Source organism: Thalia democratica, chromosome 9 (assembly GCF_965202585.1).
Source record: "Thalia democratica chromosome 9, ktThaDemo2.hap1.1, whole genome shotgun sequence".
In the NCBI taxonomy this organism is placed as follows: domain Eukaryota; kingdom Metazoa; phylum Chordata; class Thaliacea; order Salpida; family Salpidae; genus Thalia; species Thalia democratica.
Window position 1 is genome coordinate 16,003,902 of NC_139173.1, and position 27,789 is coordinate 16,031,690.

The following is a 27,789-nucleotide window of genomic DNA, read 5'->3' on the forward strand; positions in this document are numbered from 1 at the left end:
TTAAATCAAACAAATTTTTGGTATAGCAAAATTAGCACTCTGTCAAATAGTAAGATAGTTACTTTTATATGTTTGCTGTAAACTAAACTTATCATTTCAAGTTTTGATATTACTATAAAGATACTTTTTTTTTTTTGAGATTTTTTCTTTCAAGTAAAAGTTTATGTTGCTTCATTATTTAATGATACTTAAGTCTTACAAGAGTTTACATTATCAATTTTTATTACAGTCACATCTCATGTTTTTCTTAAATATATCTCTTTATTTTATAACTTACACTTTTTAACTTATAAAACATGTTTGAAAGCTACGAGGACTAATACTGTTAGTATATTTATTTAGTATAAATTAGATTTATGATAGTTTCATTTTGATATTTACAATTCTAAAAGTTATTTAGACTAAAAAATAACATTTTATTTTTAACAAAACAGAGTTGTCACTAATTTAGTACTCATGCTAGGTTGAATATTCTATGATGTTTTGAAAAACTCAGGTTGACTAGGCAGTTAAAATGTTAAGAGTGTGTAAGTATTTTAGATAAGTTTGTTGAACAATAATACTTTTTTTAATTGCTGTATACAATAAGTATGTTTTGTATTGCATTTTTGATTTGATACTTTAATAATTTTTACACCTTTCCCCAGCTTGTTCAAAACAAAGAACCAGTTGGAAGTAAAAAAAAAGATTGATATCATTGGTAATTTTTCTTGAACTTCTAGTATTTTTATAAAATTGGAAGAGTACTTTTTTTGTAATCTACTTGTTGAATGACTTTCAGGCTGACTTTTTTTCTTCAAAGAGTAGCAGCCCTGATTTTAGTGAAGTTTGAAGTTTCAAAGAAAATTGTTGTCTACAAATTTTTATCAAAAAGTTATAAAAAATTAGCTATATCTTAAATGGAAATGTGTACAGTTCCTTAGTGGTAAAACACAGTAGATGTTTGTAGATTTAAGACTACAGTTTTCTTTGGTTAAAACTAATTTTCAAGTTTCAATAAGAACAAAACCCAGGTCTTAATCTACCAAAAAGTTTTGATCTGATAACTAAGGCTATGTGGTGGTCAAAACTTGTTAATAAAGCTACAAGCTAGTTTTAAAATCATATTTAGAATAATGTTAAATGTGTAATTTAAAATATTCTATACATTTTCTACTATTTTTAATAAAAAACTTTGATAACTAGTTGTATAAAGAAATATTGCACATTATATAACTAAAAAAAAAATCATACACTAAATTTAGGGCATGTTTAAAAAAATTTTTTTTTTTTTTGTTCAAGTGTTGCTGTTTGTTTATTTTTTCTGAGCTTTGTATACTAAAAATATTCAGTAAAACAGTTAGAATTCTCTACTTGAAAAAAATTATCAAGGGGAAAATACAAAAATACTTTTTAATTAACATATTATAACTGAAAAACGCAATAAAGAGAAGCATTGTATTGTAATAAATTTTTTATTTGTTAAATTTTTTATAGCTTTTGTAAAATTTATCTACTATGGGTGGTTTTTTCAGTAAAGTTTTTGAATCTCTTTTTGGACAAAAAGAGAGGCGTATATTGATTTTAGGACTAGATGGTGCAGGAAAAACTACTATACTTTACAAGCTTCAGGTAAATTTTTGTTTTCAAGTTTTCTAAACTTTACTAAGCTTTTCTGTATGGTGATGTTTATATAACTTAAAGTTAAAATACTTTGTGTTTAGCTGGTATGCAACTAAGTTGTAGTATGATAACTTAAAAGAAGTTTATAAACATATAAGTATTGTTTAAGTGTATTTAATAAAATAGGTTTGAATTTTTACCTAAATACTTGCCAATATTTTGTTTATAATAATTCAAGTTTTGATTTCTTGTGCCATACCAGTTTTATGTTTAGTTTAAAGTTTTTTTTTTTTTTTTAACTGTAAAAATTAGCTTGTTTTAAAAACCTTTGTATGTTAAAGTGTGTTAGCAGATATTTGAAAACTATAATTTGAAGCCGAAGTCAATTAAAATATAAAACCTGATGAAATTTTGCATATTTTACTTTAAGTTCTTGATATTTTGATTTTTTTAAAGTGTCTGTTTTACTTTTTGATTGAGTTTTTTTATGTTGGTTACAGTTTTTTATACAATCATAAGAATAAAGTTTTGTTTTTGTATACTATAAAACTTTTACTAAAAGCAAAGCTCTTGTTAGTTAATAACTAATATTTATTTTTAAAGGTGTATTTCTACCTAGAAAGTTGTTATATTTTAAGTAGGCTTTAATTTAAAACTTTTAACCTAATATCTCTAGCTAGCTTTTGAATTTTTGAGTGTTTTGTGTCATATTAGTAAAAAAATCAATGCCATTTCCAAATGGAGAATCTTTTAGTTGCTTTTAATTAAGAGCATTTATTTTGTTAACTAGGAAAGGGTTTGGAAAATATAAACACAGGGTTGCCACAAGGTCAGGAAATCAGGAAAAGCCAGAAAAAACTAAAAAAATGACCAAAGTCAGGAGAAAATGGGGGTTTTTGAAAAAAAAGTCAGGAAAAGTCAGGAAATATGACAAAGATTTAAAAAAAGTCAGATTTTGTCAGTTTAAACTTACAAAAATCCTTAACTTCCAAAGTCTTCAAACAGTAAAATTTTAATTAGAAATCCTCTAAAGTCTGACTAAAATTGCAAAATTTTCCTAGAAATTCACTAAACTATTTAATTTCTAATGCCTTCATCTGGTATAAATTAGTAAAATATCCTGTATAAAACTGCAAAAGTTTTCTATTAACATATTAAACAACTACCCTACTTGAACTAGTAGTTTTTATAAGTTTTTTAGTATTGATTATCTGTTGCAAGGACACTTCCATAGTGAAACTCTGATATATAAACAAAAGTTTATCTAGCATAATTTTGGAATCAAAGTGTATTTTGTTCAAGTAAATAAATAATTGAGTTCTTTATAATTAAGTAGTTAGTATAGTTTTTTATGTAACAAGTTTATGTGGATTTTATACTGCTATATAGTTTTTGAAATAAGTTATAAGAGAGAGGGGACCAGATGAAGGAAACCATATCATCATTAGATGAATAGGTTAAAGTGCTAATAAACAGACGGAAAAAATAAATTTTAGTACATATAATAAAAAAAGAGTGTTTGATTAAGTTCTTTATTGGTTTAAGGTTTTAGTTGTGAAAATTCGTTATTAATTTAAGGTTTTTATTGTAAAAGTTCCTTATATGTTGTTTCGTTTATTTAGACACATTTATGTTAGAAAATGCTAAAAAAATATGTCTTTTTTTAGACAAGCTGTGTTTGTAAGGTAATAATACAAGTATTTTGCTGATAAAGCTGTTTATTGCAAATACATCAATCATACACAAATGGTTCAAGTGATGTGATGGAAGTTTGATGATTGAATTCAGCAAAAAAACTGTTTTTTTTACCAGTATTAAAATTAGATTGAAAGCTTTATATAGTTTCAAGTATTAGATTATGTATTTTAAACTAGTTTAAAATTAAGAGTTTGATTTAGAAAAGTCAGGAATTTTTTCTCAGCTTGATCTGTGGCAACCATGAAAACATTAACAATTTAAAACATTTCAATATTTTTAAGAAGTGTACATCTACCACATTCAAAGTTATCTTTATATTTTTTTCTACTTGTTATTATTATTATTTTTGATATCTAAATATTACTATTGAAAACATCATAGAACAATGCTATAAATAATTATTAAAACAATATAACTGTTATACTTTTACATGATTTAATCAAAATAAACTAGTATACAATTACCAGTGATGTCAAAAAACCTGGAATCCTTGAAATACCTTGAATTTTATAATTTAGGCTAAAAAACTGGAGAAACCTGAAATTTGATAAATTTTGAAAAAAAAACCTAGAATTTTAAAACAAATTTTACATATTAAGTAGTAAAAATTTGATTTGATATGAAAAATCTGTCATGTAGACAAAAAAAAATTCTCATCATCAAAAATTTTTTTAAATAAAATACATAGTATAAAGTTGCTTAACAATATCTTTTCAATGTTGTTATACTATTTAACACGGGTAGCTGTCAAATTTGAACGAGTGTACAAAATTTCACAAGGGGACAAAATTGCACAAAGATTCTTTTGCACGAAGACACTTTTGCACTAGGGGATAAAATTGCATGGAGACATTTTTGCATGGTTGAATTTCTTTTATTAATTTAGTTTTTATTTTTTTTACCATCACTGTTACTCCTTACCCTCAGTCAGTAACTTTTTTTTTATCTTTGGGTTTTTTCTTCTGTTTTTTTTAAATATTTTTTCTTTTTTTTACACTTTGGCAAAAATAACGCTCTGTGCAAAATTGTAACTTGTGCAAAACTGACCCTTGATGAAAAATTGTCTTTGTTCAGTTTTGTCCCCTTGTGCAATTTTATCCCCTTGTGCAAATTTGTCTTTGTAAAATTTTGTCTTCGTGAAATTTTGATCTGTTTCCACTTAACACAGTTATTAAACTTAGCTTTTAACTTAAAATAGACCCAAAAATGTTTACTTTCAAAAACCAGGAAGAAATTTCTTAAAAACCAGTGTTAACCCTGAATTACTTAGTTTACAGATACAAAATCTTGTATTATATCTTTTTTAATTGTGTAACTTGTTCTATTAATTTTACTTGTTCTTTTTATTTTACTTGTTCTATTAATTTTACCTGAATTACTTAATTTATAGATACAAATTCTTATATTAGATCTGTTTCAATTGTGTAACTTGTTCTATTAATTTTACTTAATAGGTAGGTGAAGTAGTTACAACAATCCCAACTATTGGGTTCAACGTTGAAACGCTGACGTACAAGAACCTGAAGTTTCAGGTTTGGGATCTTGGCGGACAGACATCAATCAGGCCGTATTGGAGATGCTATTATAGCAACACAGACGCTATCATATACGTGGTTGACAGCTGCGATAGGGACAGGATGTCTATTTCCAAACAAGAACTTGGTTTGTTTCGTGAAGTTTATGTTTTTACAGTTTAAAGTTTATTATTTTGTTTTATTTGTGGTTAACATTTATTAAGATTAAAAAAAAAAATCTTCTGTTTGTTTTATGTACTTTATAAGTAAATTTAAGTATGTTAATTCAAATAAAACATTTTTAAATGCTGATGAAATCAAAGTAATACACGTTAATATTTAAAGGTTTGTTTGAATTTTTTTAATTTTACTTACCAGTTATATTTGAATGTATGCATTATTGAAGAATCTATTCTTACTATCTGACTGATTTTTTTTCTGACTTAATTTTTTTATTTTAGGGTGTAACTAATTTACCTATATCATATTTCATTCTCAAATATTTTTTTACTATTATTATTTAACTTTTATACTATTTATCATTTGGCTTTCTGACTAGTATTGTTAGACCGTCTTTTTGCGACTTTAAAACTTCTCAATCAATTGAATAATAATTATTGCAAACTGTTTTATAGATGTCTTTATAGTTTTTTAAACTTAATGCTTAATAATTTTTGTTAAATTTTTATAACTATGATAGTTAAAATGGGCCACAATAAAGTTTTTTATGATTTATAGTTATATAAGTTATTAGACACAGTTTAGTGATAAATGAGTTAAAGCTTTTGTGTTGTTAAAAACTAACATTAGCAAGTATTGTTTAAGTTCTGATTTCTTATTTATTTTTCAAAATTAAAACTTCTTATAGATTTGAAAACTAAAAACAAACAGCTTCTAAACTTTAAAGCTGTAATGTAGCATTTTTATTCTAAATGCGGAGCCATGACTATTAAAACTTTAAAGGCCAGTCTTTACTATCAATTATTCTACAAACTACTAAAAAATATAATTTACTATAATTAAATAAATATTTGCAGTATCTATGCTGGAGGAAGATGAGTTGAAGAAATCAATCTTGTTAGTGCTGGCCAACAAGCAGGACATGGAAGGAGCAGCTACAGATGTTGAGGTTGCTAAGCAGCTGGGGCTCGTCAACATCAAGGATAGAAAGTATCAAATATTCAGAACATCAGCGCTTAAAGGAAAAGGTTTAGACGAAGCAATGGAATGGTTGGTTGATGCTATACAGAGTCAGTGATGTTGATTTTGACTTTATTTTTGCAATACTAGTTAGTATGTCTTTTGAAACCGATTCAATTAAAAATGATCAAAAAAAAAACGGTTTTTAAAAACAGTATATTGTTTAAAAAACATAACTAAGAAAACTTTTACAAGTGTTTTTTAGATATTTTGTTTTAAGTACATCTGATTTTCAATTTAATTTTTTGAAACATTCTCTTAAAAGATTTGTTTAAAAATGTTTTTTAATATAATACACTTATTACAAACAGTTCTTGTAACGTTGTTATGCAAAAGTTTCGTATTTTAATTGCATTTACTTGTAAAAATTTTTTATGCTTTTTTGAGTTTTGCTATTGCTTAAAGTTATTTAATATTCCGAGAAATAAACTTTATATATTTACTTTTTGAAAAATAATAAATGTGCTTTATTTATGTTCTTGATGCTAAGATTTTACAAACTTATCTTATTTTTTGATGGGTAAAAGTAAATACAAGTTTACTTACTTAAATGCGTTGTAATTAACTGATTTAAACTTTTCATTGTAAGTTTTAATTTAGAAAACTGTCCTTTTTTTTAATTTGTTTAAAATATTAAAAAGTAGATTATTTTCACTAACTTCTTAAAATAATCTTTTTTCGTGTTTACTTAACAACTTGATGACACACTTTTTTGAAATAATTTATCGTGGATTTTATGTTATTTTTTATATTCAACTTAGAAAAAGTTGAGACTTAATATTTTTTTTTTGTTTTTTATTTATTCCAGAAGCTTAAAGCTCAAAATAAAAACTACTACTGATATGGTTATTATTATCTGCATTTATAGGTTTGATATAGCAAAAGCTTTTTTTAATTTCAAGTTTTAGTATCTTAGTAAATTGTATCTTTGTTTATATTTTAAATGTTTTAAAGTAAGTATTTACACTAGAAAACTATAGACTTTTTAATAAACCATTCTTTAAAAAATAGTATTAAATAAATATTATAAAATTAGTATTTTTGGTACTAATAGACTATAATTTTTTAAGTATGATAATTTTTACATAACTATAAACATTTTTGAAATCTAATCAACTATGAATTTATTCTTTCAAGAATTTATCTACAAACAAAGTTTCGGTCAAAGACCTCGTTAGTGCTTAAATAAATCTAAAAAGATACGTGACAGTCATGGGAAATAGCATTTAAACAATTAAGTTATAATAAAAATAAATATTTTACTCAAAATTTTTACTTAAAAATTAAACAAATTAAGTTTAGTTTTTTTAGATTAAAATTGAGTTTAAGGTAAAGTTTTATTCAAGTTTTAAAATCAGTATAACAAAAATAATAACAATAAAAGCTATATGTAGCTTTCTTTTTTCTTCTAGTAAATTTTCAAAGTAAACATTGCATAAGCAAAAATGGAGTTAATAAAGTGAGCTTAAATCTAATTAACTGTATTATAACTTATATCATATTTACACTTATATAATAAAAGAGCAATAAAATAAACTATATTGTTATAATAAACTTTCACAATAAGTTTTATAATTAGTTGCTAATAATTTATGACATTGTTAGTGAAATTATACACTTTTCAATGCTTGTTATGTATAAATTTACATAGTGTTTCAAAACTTCGATTTTTTTTTAACCTAAATCATTAATTACATCCAATAAGTCACTTGAAAAATACAATGTAATAAAGTTAGATAGAACATGCTGTCCAAGTTAACTAGTTTGTGCTTATAATGTAAAATTATTATATCTAAACATGAACCATTAAAAAGTCTAGTGTAAATCTGTAATAATATTTATCTTTTATAAAATTAGTAAATAGTTGATATCACTTGCATAGCATTGATTTAAAGTGAAAACTAGTTTGAAAATTTTATGAAACTAGTAGAGTTAGGTATTTCAATAAATTACTATAATTAATAATCTTTTAAGTGTATTTAAAATAAAAATAAGCAATGTGATAGTTTTGCTATACATAGCACTTGACGGCAGTCTTGACATAACTGGTATATCTATTGCATTTCTTGCCTTCTCTATTATCCCTTCCTATATGTTATTTCATTAGAAATGGTTTTTAGAAACTTCTTTTTCTTTTAACGAGTTCGACATTGTTGTTCATTCCTAATTAGGCATGGAATTATGAACTGTTATTACTTTAATGGGGTGCACGACTGTTCAAATTCTTAAGAAAAATAGAAAGTTTCACAACAAAAAAAGTAATGTATATTTGTAAAGTATAAAAAATAAATACATTTTATGGGGTATGGACTAAAGTAAAATACATAGTTATTTTTAATAAAATATTTTTAAAAATATTTAAGATTTTGCAAAAAACAAAAAGTGGCTTGTAGATTTAAATAATATATACATATGTTTTTTTTTTTACTTTTCGAGATATAGTATTTTAAATATTTTTTTAACAATTTGATTTGTCATGTAACCATTTTTATGAATCACTTCTTTTGTACTTAATCTGTTCTGCAATCAGTTAGCTTAACAGAGTAGTTATTTTTTTGTGTTAAATTTGTAAATGTATAAAACGTGTTAATACATTACAAATTTTCAGCTTGGTTTATTAATTTTGTTTGAAGTTCTTTAGATATTATTCTTCAGCAAACAAAAATTATACACTAAGACTAAATATTTTACATGTAAATCAGTGACTCTAAAATAACATAAAAGCATGTAAGCTATAAAAGTAAATGTTTTGTTAGAAACTTAATTAGTTATTGATTTTTCTATTAATACTAACTATAAACTAAAAAAATTAAACTAAACTCTTCAATCCAGTATTTTTTTAAATATTCTTTATATGCTGTAGAAAACAAATGTTTTTAAGTATGGATTTTTTTATACTTAAAGTGTTTTATTTGTAAATGTTGAATCTTGTTATTTTAATTTAAACAATGATTAAGCGTTTAGAAAGTATTAACAAAAGCATCTTGAAAATTCACAGTTTAAACAACTAATTGGTAGTTTTTTAGTTTCGTTTTTATAAAACTTATTAAAAAATATTTGTAACCAATCTACATTAACTTTTTATATTAACCTATTTAGCTTCTATTTTGAGAACCAGCATTACTTAAATTTTTATGGACAAGATTAAAAGTTGAATAAAATGCTCAAATCTGTTTAGCACACAGTCAATGTTGGTTGCTGATTTTTCTACGGCATTAAGTAAATAAAAATTCAAATGATTTTTTTAAAAATCTACAAATTTAAATGGACTGTTCTGGACATATAAGTTTAAAAATTTTTTGCACAGTTTTGAACTACTACGTCAAGAAATATTTTATCATTATTTTTTAACTTAGTTGCAAAAATGTGTTTTAGTTCTTTAAGTTTATTGACAAAAGGTTTTGAACCTGTAAGCGTTTAAACTTATATGTGCATTAAAATTTGTAGGTTTTCTTCTACAGTCGTTTTTTTTTTTTTGTTCAAATATTTATAAGCGATCTTTAAAAATTTTAATAAACTCAATTGGTAAAACTTTGTCATCTTAATATTTTTATTGTAGACTAATATACTAAAACCTTAAAAATTTAATTTAGAATAAGTTATATACATTAAAGTTATTAAAAAGGCTATAGTACAGTAAAATTCCTCTTGATTTCGCACTTCTTGTTATTTTCATTTTTTTACCCAAAATACGTTGTGTTCAAAGTACAAATGTATATTATTTAAATTTATAAACTCTTATAGTAACTGAATATTAATGAAAAAACAGATTTTATTAAGGGTTTTCATTTTTTATGAAGCTTAACGAAAAACAGAAGAAATTCATTCAAAAATGTAGTTAAAAAGAAAATAAACTAAAACAAAGAACAGTGCAGCTTCCATCTAAAATCTCATGATTGAATATAAATTTAAAAATTGTAAAACGCCCTTAATAAAACTTTCATATTAAAAAGCGAACATAGTAATTTTTTATAGCTCCGTTATAGATTAAAAGATTTTTTAGAATTAGTTTTTAAAACAGTCATTTACTTAACTTACATCAAGGAGTTACAAATTATGTACAGGTTTAAGACATTTATCTTTATATTTAGTTAAGTAGTGAAAAATATTTCATAGCCTCAACGTAATAAATATCTTTTCTAGGGATTGTATATATTTTCATAACATTATTGTTAATTGTAAGTTTACAAAGATGTTTCTCCTTCCAAAGAAAAAAGTAACACCATCTATAAACTTAGTTGTCTCTGTAATAGTTACTACGTAGGAAAAACGTCTTAAAGATTTCATATAAGAATTGATCAGCATGTGCTAAAAATCTTGAAAACCTGGTTTGATGGTCGTTCGGAAAAACCTGCAAAAATACTTCTCTGCAATTGAAAAAAAAAATTGTGGACAACCATGAGTGTGCGAGCAATTATAAAGAATAGAAGTTATCAGCTTTAATAAGAGCTGAGAACTCTTTCCAGCTACATATTCTCAGTAACAGTGTTATATATTTAAAATAAATTCCCAAATCATCCTTCTGTATGTCAATTTTTTTGCAAATTTTTGTTTTTATATTAATATGTACTATAAAAACAATTACATTTCAAAAAAATCTACAAAACTTTTATTTTATACTTATGATGTTTGGAGTACTTTCAGAATCTTCTCCAGCAAACAAGTTGAATATGAGTATAAGATAAAGCCTTGTAGATTTTTTTTGAAATATAATTGCTTTATATATAGTTTACAGCTACATATTCTGAAAACCTTATGTCATCATTAAATTATGTCACATTTAATCATCAAGACCCAGTTTATGTAAGCATAAAAAGTTCGTTTATCAGACTAGACGTTTTAATTCTTCGAATTAAGTGATTTTACAGTAATTGATTCTTTAATATACTCATAAAGTGTAACTTTATTAATGTAAGTTCTTATCGTTGGTTCATTATCGTACCTGTTATTGTTGTATTAATTTGGTAGGTAATTTGAAAAATAGAGCTATAAAGAGTTTTTTAATTATAATGATATCTATCATTTATTTTAACAGTTTATTACTAACAAAACAATGTTGCAAATCTTATTCAAATAGAATATAAATAATAAAAAATATAATATTTAAGACATTTCAATTGTTTGATATAAAACAAGTTACAATTTTATAATGATATGAAATTTTTTATCTAAAGTTTTTATATAAAAATGTCATTATCATTTCATTAGCAACAAATAAAAATTTTAATAGTTTGTTTAATTGTGACGTTTCAGTTTTTTAAAGTTCGAAATTTAGTTATTTATTATTTTTACATAATTATTTATACAATATAAATTGTTGACTATATACTTATCAAAAGAAATGGATATAACTGATTCTACGTCTGCGATTATAGAATTACAAAACCAAATCAAAAGCCTTAAGGTTAGAATTTTCATATCTATCTTTAAAAAAAGCAAATTATATTAAGCACTTCCATTTGAATTATCAAAACATCTGTACTTCAAAACTTTTTTCGGTTTATTTGATAAAAAATATTCTGGTGAAGGGTTTAAAAATTGTGCTTTTTGTTAAAAATTATAAATACTTTAAGAAAGTTTCAACTATTAGTTATTTAAATTAAACTCCTGTTAAACTTAGTTTAAACAAAGTATATTGTATAACTGACTGTATTCCCTTTCTGTTAAAATAAAAAGAAATAATTAATTGAAGTAGTTTTAAAAGGGAAGTATTTATAGCTATTTTAGTAATTCTTAGTTTCACAACAAGACTTGAGCAAGATACTTATTTCTTTTTAAAATATAATTATTGTTACTTTTAAAGGAGAAATACGCCAAAGAAAATGAATGCAAGGAAAGCATAATAAAAAAGCTCCATATAGAAAAAAACGATTTGGAAACCACCTTAACAGGCTGCGAGGAGAAGATGAAAAGGTTAGAAAGCGATGTGAAGGAGCTGAAAGATGAAAAGACAAAGTTGGAAAGGACCAACAACAAGGTTATGTTAAAAAATATTTTTTTGTTGGAGAAGTGCGAAGAAAAGGAAAGGTCGAATGAGAGGGTTAAGAGCGAAGTGGAGGTATTGTTGAGGGAAAACGACAGGGTGAAGTATGTAAACAAGCTGTTGATGGTTAAAGTTACAAGCGTGCTCAAGTCGAAGAGCAAATTAAAGAAAAAGACGGATTCCTTCAAAGAAGAAAATGACAGACTAAAGAAGCAGGTGGCAGTGGTGACAGAAGAAAAAGCGAAACACAAGGCTGTTGCTGAAGTTTTAAAGAGGGAAAACGAATGTTGTAAGTTGGAATGCGGTAAGATGGAAGAGGACATGGGGATTCTTAGAAAACAAGCATCCGTTGTTAACGAGAAGCAAAATAAACTTGAAAAAAATCTTGAACTTTTTGTTGAAAACTTGAAAATTAGTTTAATTGAGAAGGAAAGCCTGCAGAAAAATTTAAAAAAATTGGAAGCTGAAAAAGATGAATTAAAAAAGGTGATCAAAAATAGTGAAACTAAAGAGTCAGTATTACAAAACAAAATAAATGAACAAAATAAAAGTTTAGAGTTAATATCAGAAGAGAATGACGTCTTTAAAAATCAACTGACCAAAAAAACAAAAAAGAAGTGGAGGCTTTTTTGTTTCTGAATAAAAATACAATATAATCTAAACTTTGTATTTATTTATTTTAGCTGTATTAAGCGACAGAGTATATCTTATAGTAAAACTCTTTTAAACTTTATGTTTTTGTTTTTGCTTTTTTTGTTGTTGGTTTTAATTTTTTTATTGCTGATGGTGTAAAAAATCTAAGCTTTGCTAAAAATATCCAAAATAACTACTAGTTTACAAAAAGGGCTACTAGTTTTATAATCCAAATAGGACTAAAGCTGATTTTCTACAGACTAGTTAGGTATATTATTTTAATTTTTTCATGAGCGTACTTACGGTCGTTCTAGTGACACTAACTTTACGAAATTTTGTTAATAACTTTCTTAAGACATACAACTATATGACTAAAATATTCATATCATCATTAATATGTTTTAAATAATTACACTACTTAAAAAAAACTTGTTTATAGATGTTAAGAATAAGTGATGGTTATAAAAATATTTTTGTACAGTAGTTCCGTTTTTAACAGTTAGTTTTGTAAACTATTAAATGTAATTGGAGTACTTAAAAAAATGTGTTAAAAAGTTTATTTTAAAATCAAACTAAATAGAATTTTTTGAAATTCCAAAAGTTTCCGCGCAACGTAACAAAAATACGATACGTCGCCTCAGGATCACTCCATTACACTTTTTTTTAATCATATTATTATATATTTTTAAGATTACACTGTCGGCGAACACTTTTATTAAATTTGACTCACGAAAAAAAGTTCTAGTAAATCAGGCTATCTAACTTGAAATTTTGCTCACTAAAAATTTAAACTCCTATATTGTTATATAAAACTATTAATTTTTTATCATTTATTTTTTGATTGAATATCCCTTACACATTTCTTCGGATAATTAAGTATAGGAAAGTTAAATTCATTCCGTACACAAATATAGTGCAATAAACTTATTAAAAAATGTTAATAGCATAAAAAACACAAAAAAAAAATCAATTTAAATAGTTACAGAAAAGTGTTTGAATAAAAAATCAAACATTTAAATTTAATTAAAAGTAAGACCTATCACAGTAGTATTTAAGCTCCAAAAAAGACGTTTACAATGATAATATCAAATAAAAAGTTTTTTTACCACTTTCAGGAGACCACTTTAGCTCTGAAAAAAATTATTAGATGTAAATTTGTATATATAAACTACGTAGTACTTGTATAACTTTTTTATAAAGTGTATTTCTTTTTATAAAACTATTGAATTAAAAAAAAAAGCTTCATAATTTTTTAAGTATAGTAAATTTTCAAACTTACTAATAATTGAATAAACACTATCATTACTAAAAATATTAAAACAATAATAAAATAAAGAATTATAACTAACTATAGTTCATATTACTTTAAAATTAAATGTTATAAAGTTAAATACAATTTAGAAATTTAGAATATTTTCTTTAATTAATGTATAGCTTATACAGAAGTTAAAAAAAGTTAAAAATAAAATATTCTTACACCAAAAAAAATTAATTAAAATAATTAAAATATATATATTTTTTCTAGTTAATGGTTTTTAATTTTAACATAAACTTAAATTTCAATACTGACCGATACTGAGTTTGCGTTAAAAAGTCTTGAAAGAATAAAGAAATATAAAATTTATCTTTAAAAAATTGAGATCTTTTTTTTACGAAAAATCAAAACATATAATAATTAAAATAATTCTTTATTCTTTTGATAACATTCTTAATAAAGACAACATACTTTCACTTTAACCTTACATTGGTCACTTTTTACTTTAAAAAGTTTTACTATAAGTTAGCCTAAATTTATCTTAGGTATACTAAACTAAATTTTATCATGCGAAACAGAAGAAATACTAAAAATATCAAAAAGATGAGCTTTGTAAAGGTATACTTTTTTGAATTTTCTTAAGAGGTACAAAGTATCTAATCGCTTATATAAAATTATAGAAAATAAGATCGATTAGTAAAAAAAAAAAACAAGGTTGACCCGCTCTATGTCCTTATCAACTTTTTTACCATTAAAAGAGTTTGATAACATTACTAAAAACTTACATGTTAACTGGACTCAAAACAAAGTTCTTAAGATCACAGGTTTATGTTTACAACAGCTAGTGAAATTTTATGTAAACTTTAAAAGTTTAGCAGAATATTATTTTAAAAGTACTTATTGAAATAGTGGTATAGTGAAAAATTAAACTATTAATCGATTTTCAGTTCTATAATATGACAAAAACTAAACGATGGAGTTTCGATCAGTTAACTAAAAACTATTTTTTAAAGTTAATTGACTACATGTATTAAAATATTTTAAAAATATAGGAATATTTCAATAGAGCTTAAATTTAATTTAGGTCAAGTTATTCTAGAGCTTAAAACATCTTGGGTTAGTCTGGCTAACCCGTAAAAGTGTAAACTCTGTATCTAGTCGATAGATATTCTTAAAATGTATGCTATTAACATTTAAGTCCAAATGAAATTAAATATTTTTTATAAAACAATAAATGTTAAATCAACCAATAGAATTTATAATAATTCAATAACGAAACCAAACCTAGCAAAACTAGCAATGCTGATGACACCAAAAAGCAACTGAAGTCCAAGAAACACAAAGTAACAAGCACACAGAACAGTGTCTATCCTTAAAACATAAGTTTGCCAGAATATTAAGTAAAAAACAATCAGTGCATTGCTAAATAGTAGTATAACTGCAATTATCGAAGTAAACGCCTTTTCTATTAAGTTCCCTTTTGATCCTGTAAAATCGATCGATTCTAGAGTTTCACAGAAACTGTACTTTCAAAAAATAAAAATAATAAGTACCTAATACTATATAAGGATCACTCACAAATTTAAAATCATATAAATATTTATAAACTTAAATAGTGTAAACTGCAAGAAAATTAATCTTATAATAAACTAATTAAAAAACTAAATGATAAAAATATGTTATATTATTTAAATTTAATTAGAATATGCACCTATAAAAACCATAACATATATACTATGGCATACAAACAAAATTTAACTAGAGAGTTTAGAACAAATAAATAAGACACAGTAATCTATCCACTAATAGGAGATATACAAACAAAATATTGCTTTAATTGAAAGAAATATATACTCTAAGCTATCTTAATTTAATTTATATTTTTCTCAAGTTTTAAACTAGCCTGACTAGCATAAAAAATACAATTTAGTATAAGTTTCAAATAAAAAACCTATGAAAATTCTCATAACTTCAAGTATGAGCAGAAATAGAATTAGAATTATATCCAAAGTAAGATTTCTAGTAGGGTAAACCAATGTTTCCACCTAAAAAATTTAAGAAATTAGAATGAAAAAACTTTAAACTTTTTTTTAAAGATATAGTTTAAAAAAATAACTGTAATATAGAAATATTTATACTTTAATTAATAAACTTATCACATGATACTACAATACTTGAAGATAAACATTTACATTAAACAATAAGCAATTTAGTATAAAATACATATCCTGGTAATACAGAAGCTAGGATTAAAAGTAAAAAATATTTACAAACTGGTTTAAAGAAAGACAAGAAAAATTATATAGGTAAAAATATAAATAAATTACGTCGGAATTTTAAACTAGTTTCTTTAACATAAAAACTATTTTTATAGAAAAAGTCACATCATACTTATTGTAGTTAGAAAACTTATATAGTTAAATGTAAAAATTTCACTATTTTCAGTGTATTTGATGCAAAATCAATTCATAAAACTTCTAGTTAATATAAAATTGAAAATCTATGTTAAAACTTTATTCAACGGCGTTTCACCGCTCTCAAATAAATTAAAGAAAATATCTACGGAATCTATAAAATATTTACACACATTAGAAAAAAAGAATGTATAATTACGTATAATATTTATTTAAGTAGTAACTATAAACGAACTTTATGGTTTAAAAACAAAGTTTGGAATAAAAACATAAAGACATAAAATTGTCAACAAAAATTACAAATTTAATAAAAACATGTACTAACCTCAAAAAAGCTCTAAGAAATGACAAGTTTTTTTAAAATGAAACATAAATTAAGTTGTGCAGAAATGTTACGTCTTAATAAATTCAACAAATTAATCAATAAAATTTTCTGCTTAAAAAAATGTAGTATTAAACTTAGTGTTTGTGATTGTATATCAAAATGTTGTGAAATAAATATGTGCATAAGTAGACAGACTTATTTAAAGTAGAATCGTCGGTTGTGAGGAAAAATATTCGATAAATTTTGTCGCTTGTTCAGAAGTAGGTCTTTATCTTCTGCTGCAATTACTGCTCTTTCTGTATTGCAAGTTGGGAAAATTCTACTTACTCCGTTGGATGTGTGTTTGATCTTTGAAACAGTACTCCACTCCATGTTTGGCCTTTTACCGTATCAGTGAAAAAAGCTCTAGACATAATCCGATAAACGCGTGCTTTGTTTTTTATTTATATTTTTAAATTATGTTTGTGGTTAGCATATCTATCTTTGATATTGTCGCTTTGAGATTGTCGAATTTTATCTGTCTATTACAAAAGCACCTTAATTAACGCATTAGATTATTCATTCCAATTTTCTAATTTTAATAAATCAGATATAGACGTTATATTTCATTCGTGTGAATTTTTACTTTTTTCGGGTTATTATGTATAGAAAAAAAATGACACTGATAGTTATTTTGAAATACCAATGGGTAGTTTTCATGGGGCGCAGGTATGCGATCTTGTAGAGTTATACATTCTAGATAAACTCAAAAGTATTTTTGATAATTGTGGATTGTATAGAGATGATGGGATCTGTGTCAATGATCTTTCAAAACCTCTTGTTTACCAAAAGATTAAAAAATCAACGTTTAAATTGATGTCTGATGTGGGTTTTAAAAATAACTTTAGAAATAGGAGCGCAAATAACGAATTTTTTAGATGTTACTTTAAGTTTATCTAATAATACTTACCGTCCGTACCGTAAACCAAATTCTTTATTAAACTTTATTAATATTAATTCTGACCACCCTTTTCATGTAAAAAAAATACCTCCCAATAATGACACAAAAACGTTTAAGTACCCTCTCTTCGAATGAAAGGATATTTAACGAAATAAAAGCACCGTACGAAACTGAATTAAATAATCGAGGTTTTAAACGTAAATTAAAATATGAAAAATTAGATGTAGATAAAAAACGCAAAAAAAACGCAAAGACATATAATGTGAAATAATCCTCCATATTGCTCTTCAGTTAATATAAACTTAGGTAAAAAAATTTTAAAGCTAGTTGATAAACACTTTCCCGATAGGCACTTTTATAATAAAACTTTTAATAGAAAGACAGATAAAATTTCTTATATTTGCATGAGTAATGTTAAAACTTTAATACAATCGCACAACAAAACAGTAATTTCAAACTTTAAAGATAGACATATCAAAGCTAATACAAATAATAATTCTAGTAATTAAGATAGTAATAACGTGAATATATATAATATTTCTAATTATACTAGTCATATTAATGATAACAGTAATATTAAAAATAATAATTTTAATAATAGCGGTAATAACAGTAGTAATGATGATAATCCTAATAGTAGTAATTTTAATTATGGTAACAATAATGAAAAACCTATTAAAACTTTAAACATAAAAGATATAAGCTGTAATAATTAATTTTAATAGTAATGATAATGAATATATTGATATCAATAATACTAATAATAGTGTAGATTACAATAATCAACGTACAACTAGAAGTATTGCTAAAATGATAAAAGAAAACTTAGAACAAGTAAGTGATAATCGTCCCAAAAGTATAAGTAAAATGCATAACAATAATACTATAAATATATATTCAAAACCAACTAAGCCTATACGAGTAAACTAAAGAAGCAATCAATATAAAACTAATCAAATTAATCATAAAAACTAAAATAGATAATCAGAACAAAAATGGACTATTTAAAAATGTTAAGTGTAATTCTAGATCCTTTATCAGGACCTAGTTGATGATTAAGTTTAGGTTTAATTTTTTTAATCATAATAGCCTTTACTGCAAGTAAAATATTTCTATTTTTACAAAATTTAATTACCTCAAAACAATTAAAAATATCGTTATGATTTTGACAGATTTTACATTGTTCTATATGTGAAAATACTGCAACAAAACTAAGCCTAATAGTGATAAGTTAAGTAATATGCCTGAAACTTGTAATTTCCGTAAAATAAATAAAGATAACTGCCCATTAAAAGGAAATTGTTTAATTAAAAATGTAATTTATAACGTTAAAGTTGAAAGTAAGGGCCCTGATAAAATTCATATCGGAAGTACAGCAGGTAGTTTCAAAGATAGATATGCTAACCATAAACATACTTTTAAAAATATAAATAAAAAACAAAGCACGCGTTTATCGGATTATGTCTAGAGCTTTTTTCACTGATACGGTAAAAGGCTAAACATGGAGTGGAGTACTGTTTCAAAGATTAAACATACATCCAACGGAGTAAGTAGAATTTTCCCAACTTGCAATACAGAAAGAGCAGTAATTGCAGCAGAAGATAAAGACCTACTTCTGAACAAGCGACAAAATTTATCGAATATTTGTCCTCATAACCGACAATTCTACTTTAAATAAGTCTGTCTACTTATGCACATATTTATTTCACAACATTTTCATATACAATCACAAACACTAAGTTTAATACTACATTTTTTAAGCAGAAAATTTTATTGATCAATTTGTTGAATTTATTATGACGTAACATTTCTGCACAACTTAATTTATGTTTCATTTTAAAAAAACTTGCCATTTCTTAGAGCTTTTTTGAGGTTAGTACATGTTTTTATTAAATTTGTAATTTTTGTTGACAATTTTACGTCTTTATGTTTTTATTCCAAACTTTGTTTTTAAACCATAAAGTTCGTTTATATTTACTACTCATATAAATATTATACGTAATTATACATGCTTTTTTTCTAATGTGTGTTAATATTTTATAGATTCCGTAGATCTGTTCTTAAATTTATTTGAGAGCGGTGAAACGCCGTTAGTTGGAATAAAGTTTTAACACAAAAACATCTGTGGATTATATAGAATTATGCAACAGAAAATTTAAATGATTTATATTTTTTAGCAGTATTTTTATACTACTCATTTATTCTTCTTATGATCAAATGGACTCAAACATGATTTGTTTATTTTTGTCTAACATCAAAATGAACCTATTTTTTAAAACTAATCATCAATTCTACATCTTTACAAAAAATCACCAGAAGATTGATGAAGGATTTAGCATTTGAGCAGCTACTTGATCAAAAATAAATTATAAAAAAAATTAATAATCTTAATAAAAAAAGTATTTTAAAACTTGATTAATTTAAGATGCTTTTAAAACAATTTATAACAAGATCTAGCTAAAAAAGTTAAAATGAAATCATATACCATACATAACTGCAGTGTTATTTATACAAACAGCAAATTTTACGTATACATAATATATACTATAAAGTGTATACTAGTACAATATATATATTATATATATATATATATATATATATATATATATATATATATATATATATATATATATATATATATAATATACAATATTATATAAATAAATTTAGTTACAAAAAAATAAACTTTTTTCTGTGACAGCGGTTTCAGCGTCTAAAAACGTCCTCAAACAGATGTTTTATTTATTCTATTAATGTTTTCTTTTTATTTGTATGTTATGGTGTTAAAAGTAGAGATCCTCTCTTACCATCAACGGACTTTACAAAAAAAGTATATATATATATGTGTATATATATAAAATAAGGTTATTATTCAAACTTGAACACCTTCTACTGAGCCCACTTGAAGGGCTTTTAAATAATTTATTGAAAAAGTATGTTTTTAAAAATACTGGTACATATGTTTCATAAGACTAGACGCCTTAATCATTAGCCAATTTAAATTGAAATAAAAAGCACTTTACTAAACATAGATGCAAAAGTTATACAAAAAAACAAAAAACATCATGACGTAATATTGTGCATTACAAAAATTCAGTATAAAAATCGATCTACCATCTAACTAATCAAGCAACTAAAATTAACAAAAAACAACAGTTATGTGACTATAAAATACTTCAAAATTTATTGTATTTTAAGAGGAGCTTTTTCATATGTCAACAAGAGGATATGAATTCACTCCTCTTATTTAAACAACCTTCCTTTTTAACGCATACATAACGGCTGTTGATTCTTTTAAGCACAGCCTACAAACAGGGTTATTACCATCTGCCATTGGCTGCGCTCTTTTTATCACTTTACTTATTATCATTTATTACCATTATTAATTTTCAATGTTGTTCAGTAAATAAAGTATTATACATTCAATGTTATTATAAGTACTTTAAGGGCATAGGGGTTTAAATCACTTTTTTTCACAATTTGATCTTATTTTATATAGTTTTAACATAGCTACAAGATGCTTTTTACAGATTCATAAATAAAAATATTTTGTAAGATATAGCAGGTCGAAGTCGGAGACTACAATAAGTTCCTTATGGGAGGCGCAAACTAAAACAGCAAATAACTAGAAATCACTAAAAAATTATCTCCTCTAACGTTTTTTGAAAAAATTACCTTAAACTTTCAGGAAATGTTCCTTGCAATATTTAGAAATTTCTGTCTAAACAGTTTTTCTTTTTTTAATACAATTTTTATTATTTAATCTATAAAATTTTTGTATGGCAGAATTTTCTAAATTAAAGGTATTTATCTCAAAAAACGTAGGAGAAGAAAGATTTTTAGTGAAATAGTCCATATTTGCTGTTTTAGTTTGCGCCTCCCATAAGAAACCTGTTGTAGTCTCGGACTTCGACCAGTTATATCTCAAAAATTATTTTAAGTTTTAAAATTCTGTAAAAACCATCTTGTAGCTGTGTTAAAACTATATAAAATAACATCAAATTGTGAAAAAAGTGATTTAAACCCCTATGCCCTTAAAGTACTTATAATAACATTGAATTGTATAATATTTTATTTACTTAACAACAATGAAAATTATTTTAAACTTTAATTATAAAATACATAATTAACTTTATGTTATAAAACATAAATTACCTTATAAACAACAAGAAGAATTTCTGACAAAATAAAAAATCCAAGAAAATATGAATTTAACATAAAAAGTATTTGCAGTGGTGTTGATGATAATAGTGGTCGACCTGGTGTAGATAAATATCTTTTTAATAAAACATAAGTGTTTGTTATTATTTCTAGTTATAATCAAACAATAAAAATTCTCAACTTCTAAATAAAATTAGGAATTGTAATTATAACAGGAATGTCACTGTTTATGTAACAAAAACCTGTTTTGTGTAACTCTAAAATGTTCTAAGTCATCTTAAGTTTTTTTCAAATCTTTGAAATTTTATTATTTTAATTAACAAAAATGGATATAAAATAAAAAAATATCAAAACTAAACAAACTAAACCTCATTTAGACCTAAAAAAATCTGTCTTGAGTCAGTTTGATTTTGTAAATAAGATTAAAAACATCTTGAATTATTCTGAGCTATCCTGAGAAATTAAATACTTCAAAATATCCTGAGTATGTGGCAACCCTGTTATAATTATGACAAATAAGTTTAAAATAAAAAACTTGGAAATTTTTTTAAAATAAAACCTAACTTATTTTATTAACTTGTTCAAAGTACCACTATAAAAAACTGATCTTAGTTTTTTTTTTATATTTAAACTAATACTAATGTATTTATATTTGCTTTTCACTCAGTAAACTGTTCTTTATCAAGGTTGCCACTCTTTGAGGCAAAACACCAACCTTTGTGACATAAAATTAGCCAGAGTAGCCCTGAACTTAAAGGAAATTTGAAAATTTAATGAATATTAGCAAAAAATGCAAATATGTTGTTAATCAAGTGTCAATACTTAAAAATAAATTTCAATAACAAAAAACTTAATTAAAATATATTAAAATAATAACAAACACAAAAACTAACCTGAGATTTAGAAAAAATATTCAAATTAGCCTTAGTCTTGCATAAAAAATCAAATAAGCCTTTGTCAGTCTAATTTTTACAAAAGTGTTAAAATTCGTCAGCATTTACCAGAGTTTTTAAAAAACTTAAACTAACATGAGTGTGAGGCAGTCCTAAAAAATCTAAATTTTTCAGTAAAAAAATGAATTTAAAACATCAATGACAGTTAAATTAAATCAGGAGACAATTTTGTTAACAAAAATAATTTACAAAAGAATTTTCAAGATTTTTCTAAACTAAGTTTAAGTTACAAAGTTTACAGTTTTAATTTTTACAATAAACTAAACAAACCTTTCATCCTTATTTTTTTGTGAAAAATAGCCTTAAGTCGTATAAATTCAATAAATAATTTACTAAGTTAGGTATTTAACCTGTTAGATAATAATATGATTGATAAAGTAAGTTTACAACACAAAAACTCTATAAATATTTTATAAATTATGGGTTGTTTAAAACGAGTTTTAGGATCATTCAAATATCAACTAATATAGTTGTTACAGTAGAAACTGATACTCTGAGTATGAGTTAAAATTTGTGTCCTGGACAAACTGTTTAACTGTTTCAAAGTAGTGTACAAACTGATAACCAAAGTATTTTTTTGTACGCAAGGCACTTGTACCAAATTTTTTTAAAGCTCTTTTTTGTTGTTCAATAAAACTTTTGTGAGTGTTTAAAATTATCTTTGGTAATAATGAGAACAAAATTTATAAAAAGTAAACTCACAAAATCAAGCACTTATATTGTTTGATAGCGTAAAACAATTATAAAGCCTATAAATTGAGTTAGACACATACTAGTTTAAATTTGTTGCAATTTTTTTTAGTTTGTTAAAATTAAAAAATGATCTCTCATAACAATGGTCAATTCATTTTTGGTAGAACAACCTTTAAGTCATTGAGCTACCAGGACTTCGAGAAATTTCTTCCAGGTTTTTGAAAGTAAAAGCTTTTAGGTCTATTTTTAAATTAAATTTAAGCTTAAAAACTGTGTTATATTAGTATAACAACACTGAAAATATACTGTAAAGCTACTTTAGATGTGTTTAAAAATATTGATTATGACAAAAACTTTTTATCTACAATATAGATTTTTCAGGTCAAATCAAAATTTTATTACTTAACATTGAAAATGATTAAAATTTCAAGGTTTTTCAGGTTTTTTAGTTAATTTTGTTCAAAATTTTAGGTTTTTTGCCAAATTTCTCATATTCCAGGTTTTTTTAGTATAAATTGTCAAATTCAAGGACTCCAGGTTTAGTGGCTTACTTTGTATACAACATTGAGATTTTTTTTATTTTTATAGAAATGATAAAAAAAGCTTTGATATAGATTAAAAAAATTATCAAACTTCTAAAAAATTTTAATAAAAATTAAGTGTAGGCACACTTTTTTAAATCCATTACTGCCAATATTGATGATAAACCATGGGCACTACATTTCCTCCTTTATATTTAGTATTTTAAATTCAAATACATTTATACTTTTCATTTACTCTTTTTACAAGAGCAACCATAAAGATGAAACAAAAACACAATATTTAACAAAAAGAAAGAAGAAGAAAAACACTCAAAGTTTGGTCTAAGGACTTAGTGTAGGAATAACTTTTTGGTTACCAATTTACACAAGTAGAAGTGTTACTATAAACAAGACAGCTAGTATAAAATAAAACCATAAGGATATAATGAAATCCTAGTACTTTTAAAAGAGTCCATATATATTTATTGTAAGTATGAAAAAGGTATGTATATAGTATTGAATATTTACATTGCTTTTTTATCCAAATGTTAATAATTTAGATTCAATTAATATAATCACATACTTGTGATAGATATAGAAACTTGGTTAAAGATTAACAATAAAAATTCGATCAAAAACTAAATGTTATAATAATATTATTAAAAACTTTAAATTGATAAAAGTTATTAATTATTTTAAATATGAAGTTTGTGTAGTTGATTTTTTAATGGCACCATACAATTTATTGCTATAAAAGAAGCTAACTATTTCAACTAACAGTTAATTTTAATTTTTTTTTCGAAATACAGCGTCTATCACAACAACAAAAGTACAAAACAGCAAAACACAAAGCGTCAGCTGCAAATTTAAGGCGCTTCTGATTAGCTAATATTTTACATATAACTGTTTTAGATTATTTTACTGTTATTACATAAAACTTAGTTTACTCAAATATCTTGTTCGTTTTAAGTTTATAATATTTGATTTTGTTAGTTTACGAAAAGAAATAACGAACAAATATAAGAATGATAAAAAAACACGATTTTAATGACTGCAAAATAGTACGAAACGAATCCAAAGGTTAGTTTTAATTACGTTATACGAACTTACAAAGAAGTAATGACAACACAACTAAAATTTGAACTTTGAAAAGATCTAAATTTGATCTAAGTATATAAACAAAAATCATAAAAATGAGAGTACCGTTTTACAATAGAAAGTTTTTAATCGCTGTAAAACTAACAAGAGACTAGTTATAAAAGACTTAAAGCTTTTAAGTAATACTATTTATTTACCTAATAAAAACTTTAATAACTTATTTATATTCTGTTTGATTATAGATAGAACTTTTTTTTTTATACCAAAGTATTTCTAATACATACTTATGTTTTATAAATTATAAAGATACAACTTTTTAAGTACTGAGATTGATTGTACAAACTATATTTTTAAACAAATCAGTGTCAAATTAAAGTAAACAAATTTAAAACAAAATTTATTTTTAACTAAAACCTTTTTTTTTTGCTGATCCTTGGGATATACCTTTTTTAAAGGTTTTATAATAATACACGCTTTTTCTAATGCAACGTTAACAAAGTTTTAATTTTACATCTACATAAGTTGTTTTACTTTTGTTGTTTTTAAATAAATAGTTTTAAAAAGATTTGAATTGTTTGTTTTGTAATTTTTCAGTTTTCTTTACTCATTTTTTAATGTTATTTGTTCTGAAAATTAAACAGATAACACAAAAAATAACAAACTGAGTAATTTAAACATGTTAATTTTTTTACCTTATTGAGCTTTGTTTAAACGCATTTATTTAATGTTTTTGTTTGAATACAATGTATCAGTCATTAAACATTAAACAATAGCTCTTAAAATTTACCAGAAAAAAAAAATATTTATCTTTAGTTATTAAACAGTTTGTTAACGATGCTAAACAAAAAATTGCTTTAAATTTATTAAAAGCAGATTATAAGGAAACTTAGTCTAGAATTAAACACAATTTCTATAATTAGTAGTCATAAATTTGAAACATTTGTCTTTTTTATTTTGCGTTTTCGAAAACTTTTTCGTATTGTCTAAACATAAATGTTTTTAAAAATCAACCAATATTGAAAAATTTATTCAAGGTATAATTTATTAATAACATAAATGTCAATGTGTACATTTAAAAAAACATTAACTTAAAAAAAAATTGTTCATTTACTAAAAAAGCTAATATAAATTGTTGTAGACTTTAAAAGGTTAGATACATCTATCTTTACATAAATTAGATAGTTTTAAAATACTGTTAAAACTTTAAAATAAAATTTATATAAAAACATGTAATGACCTTTAGGTTTCCTTAAAAACACTAATGATTTTTTTAAATATCAGTTTTTCAAATAAAATAATTAAGTGCTAAGTTATTTTCAACGTTTTAATAACTTTTGTCTATTTTCGAATAAATATTATACCATGTTAAGCATTTCAAGTATCTTTGTTTAGGTGATCCTAATTTATATTTGGCATAGTTTGTAACATAATTTGAGGAATTTTTAAATTGAAAACAACAAAGATTAAGCTTTTTTAAACTTATGTTAATTCTAAAAATCTGGAGGCGTAAAAAAAGCAAAGTTTTGAAAAGATGAAACACAGCACTACACAAATAAATTAAAACTTAGTTAATTTTTTAAGTCAAAACAAAAGTAAATTTTCGCTTGCTAGCTTGTAAACTCGAAACTCTTTTTTTTTATGTGCGAAATTGAATGCAATAAGTCTACAAAAAGGTTAAACGATGGAAAATTATTAGTGAAGATTATTATTTAAATGTAAATACAAAATAAATTTAAAAGCAAAAGTAAAATTAGATTTTTTAGTAAAGCATATTTCAACTGGCATAAAAACAGTTATATGATAACTTTTCACACAAGTAAATATAGTAACTTATTTTACTTTGTGTTTTACCGTTGAAGACAGGACAGCTGCTCCACAAACTCTTTCCTTTTCCAGAGATAAACCCATTTATACCATGTACAAATAAATCTGTTTACATATAGCAACGTATCAGTGTACCTCTTAAACAAATTAAGAAAAAGATAAAGTTTAAACTGATAATATAGTACCAATAAAGCAGTTTGCTATTGTATTGAGTAATTTTTAACAGTTTTGTATAGAGGTGCACGACAATAAAAATTTAAACTATCTAAATACCGTCAATTAAATTACCTAAAAAATATTTAAGGGGCCACAACTTGAAAAGTGCTACATCTTTAAAAATAAAGTGGTTGTAGGTCTAAATAATACAATTTGTTGTATAATTATAATGGTTGTTTAAGATATGGCTATAAAATTGTAAAATATAGTGATGTGTAGTAAATTCTTAAATTATTTTTTAATTTTTTGTTTCAGTTTATTTTTTACTGTGGTAACCTTATAAATTAGACCGTCAAATGCTTTTTTATATGGATTACTTTTTGAGTTGTGGCCCTTTAACATTTTTTTAACTTGAATTGTTGGAATTTAAAATTTATACATAATAAATAATTAACTGCACTACACGACCACCAACAATAGTATCCGAGACAACCTACGACCGTTTTCGTCCTGATTAGGAGTCATCAGGCAGGCATAGTCGCGACTCGCGAGAAACCGCTGTTGAAATCTGAACCAAGCGGGATTAAGTACATATGTTTAAGTTTGTAAAAAAATATAAGTTTAACTATAAATGAACACTTTGATTTTAATATTCATTATAATAAAATGTTTTCTGTTTTTTAATACTCATTAAACAAAACTAAAATACTTGATAGACTTAAGTATAAGATTTTTACTAGTTTTTTTTTCAAATAACTTAAATGTCTATTATCTGCAAGAATTAAAGGTTTTTACTACATACTTTTAACCTACTACTGA

At 24.2% G+C, this 27,789-nt stretch overlaps 2 protein-coding genes across 2 annotated transcripts; one reads left to right on the forward strand and one right to left on the reverse strand.

Moving 5' to 3' along the window:
* Positions 1–1,474: 1,474 nt before the first annotated feature.
* LOC145844456 (ADP-ribosylation factor-like protein 1) lies at positions 1,475–6,855 on the forward strand. Its single transcript, XM_082951859.1, has 3 exons — positions 1,475–1,611; positions 4,755–4,962; positions 5,852–6,855. Exons 1-3 carry the CDS (start codon positions 1,498–1,500, stop codon positions 6,070–6,072), a joined length of 543 nt encoding a protein of 180 aa, XP_082807985.1. The 5' UTR covers positions 1,475–1,497; the 3' UTR covers positions 6,073–6,855.
* Positions 6,856–13,407: 6,552 nt separating this feature from the next.
* Positions 13,408–23,029, reverse strand: LOC145844253 (transmembrane protein 216-like). The gene is made up of 5 exons (XM_082951632.1): positions 22,949–23,029; positions 21,720–21,823; positions 15,837–15,930; positions 15,170–15,371; positions 13,408–13,760 (listed from the first exon to the last, which is right to left on the reverse strand). Exons 1-5 carry the CDS (start codon positions 22,953–22,955, stop codon positions 13,742–13,744), a joined length of 426 nt encoding a protein of 141 aa, XP_082807758.1. The 5' UTR covers positions 22,956–23,029; the 3' UTR covers positions 13,408–13,741.
* Between the last annotated feature and the right edge of the window lie 4,760 nt (positions 23,030–27,789).

Coding starts and splice junctions, on each gene's coding strand:
- LOC145844253 (XM_082951632.1), bottom strand. Junction 15,931..21,719: donor TTCTTCTTGTTGTTTATAAG/GTAATTTATGTT, acceptor TAAATTTTTTAG/GTGGAAACATTGGTTTACCC. Junction 15,372..15,836: donor AGTTATGAGAATTTTCATAG/GTTTTTTATTTG, acceptor TCGATTTTACAG/GATCAAAAGGGAACTTAATA.
- LOC145844456 (XM_082951859.1), top strand. CDS start 1,498: ATGGGTGGTTTTTTCAGTAAAGTTTTTGAATCTCTTTTTGGACAAAAA. Junction 1,612..4,754: donor CTATACTTTACAAGCTTCAG/GTAAATTTTTGT, acceptor TTTACTTAATAG/GTAGGTGAAGTAGTTACAAC. Junction 4,963..5,851: donor TATTTCCAAACAAGAACTTG/GTTTGTTTCGTG, acceptor AAATATTTGCAG/TATCTATGCTGGAGGAAGAT.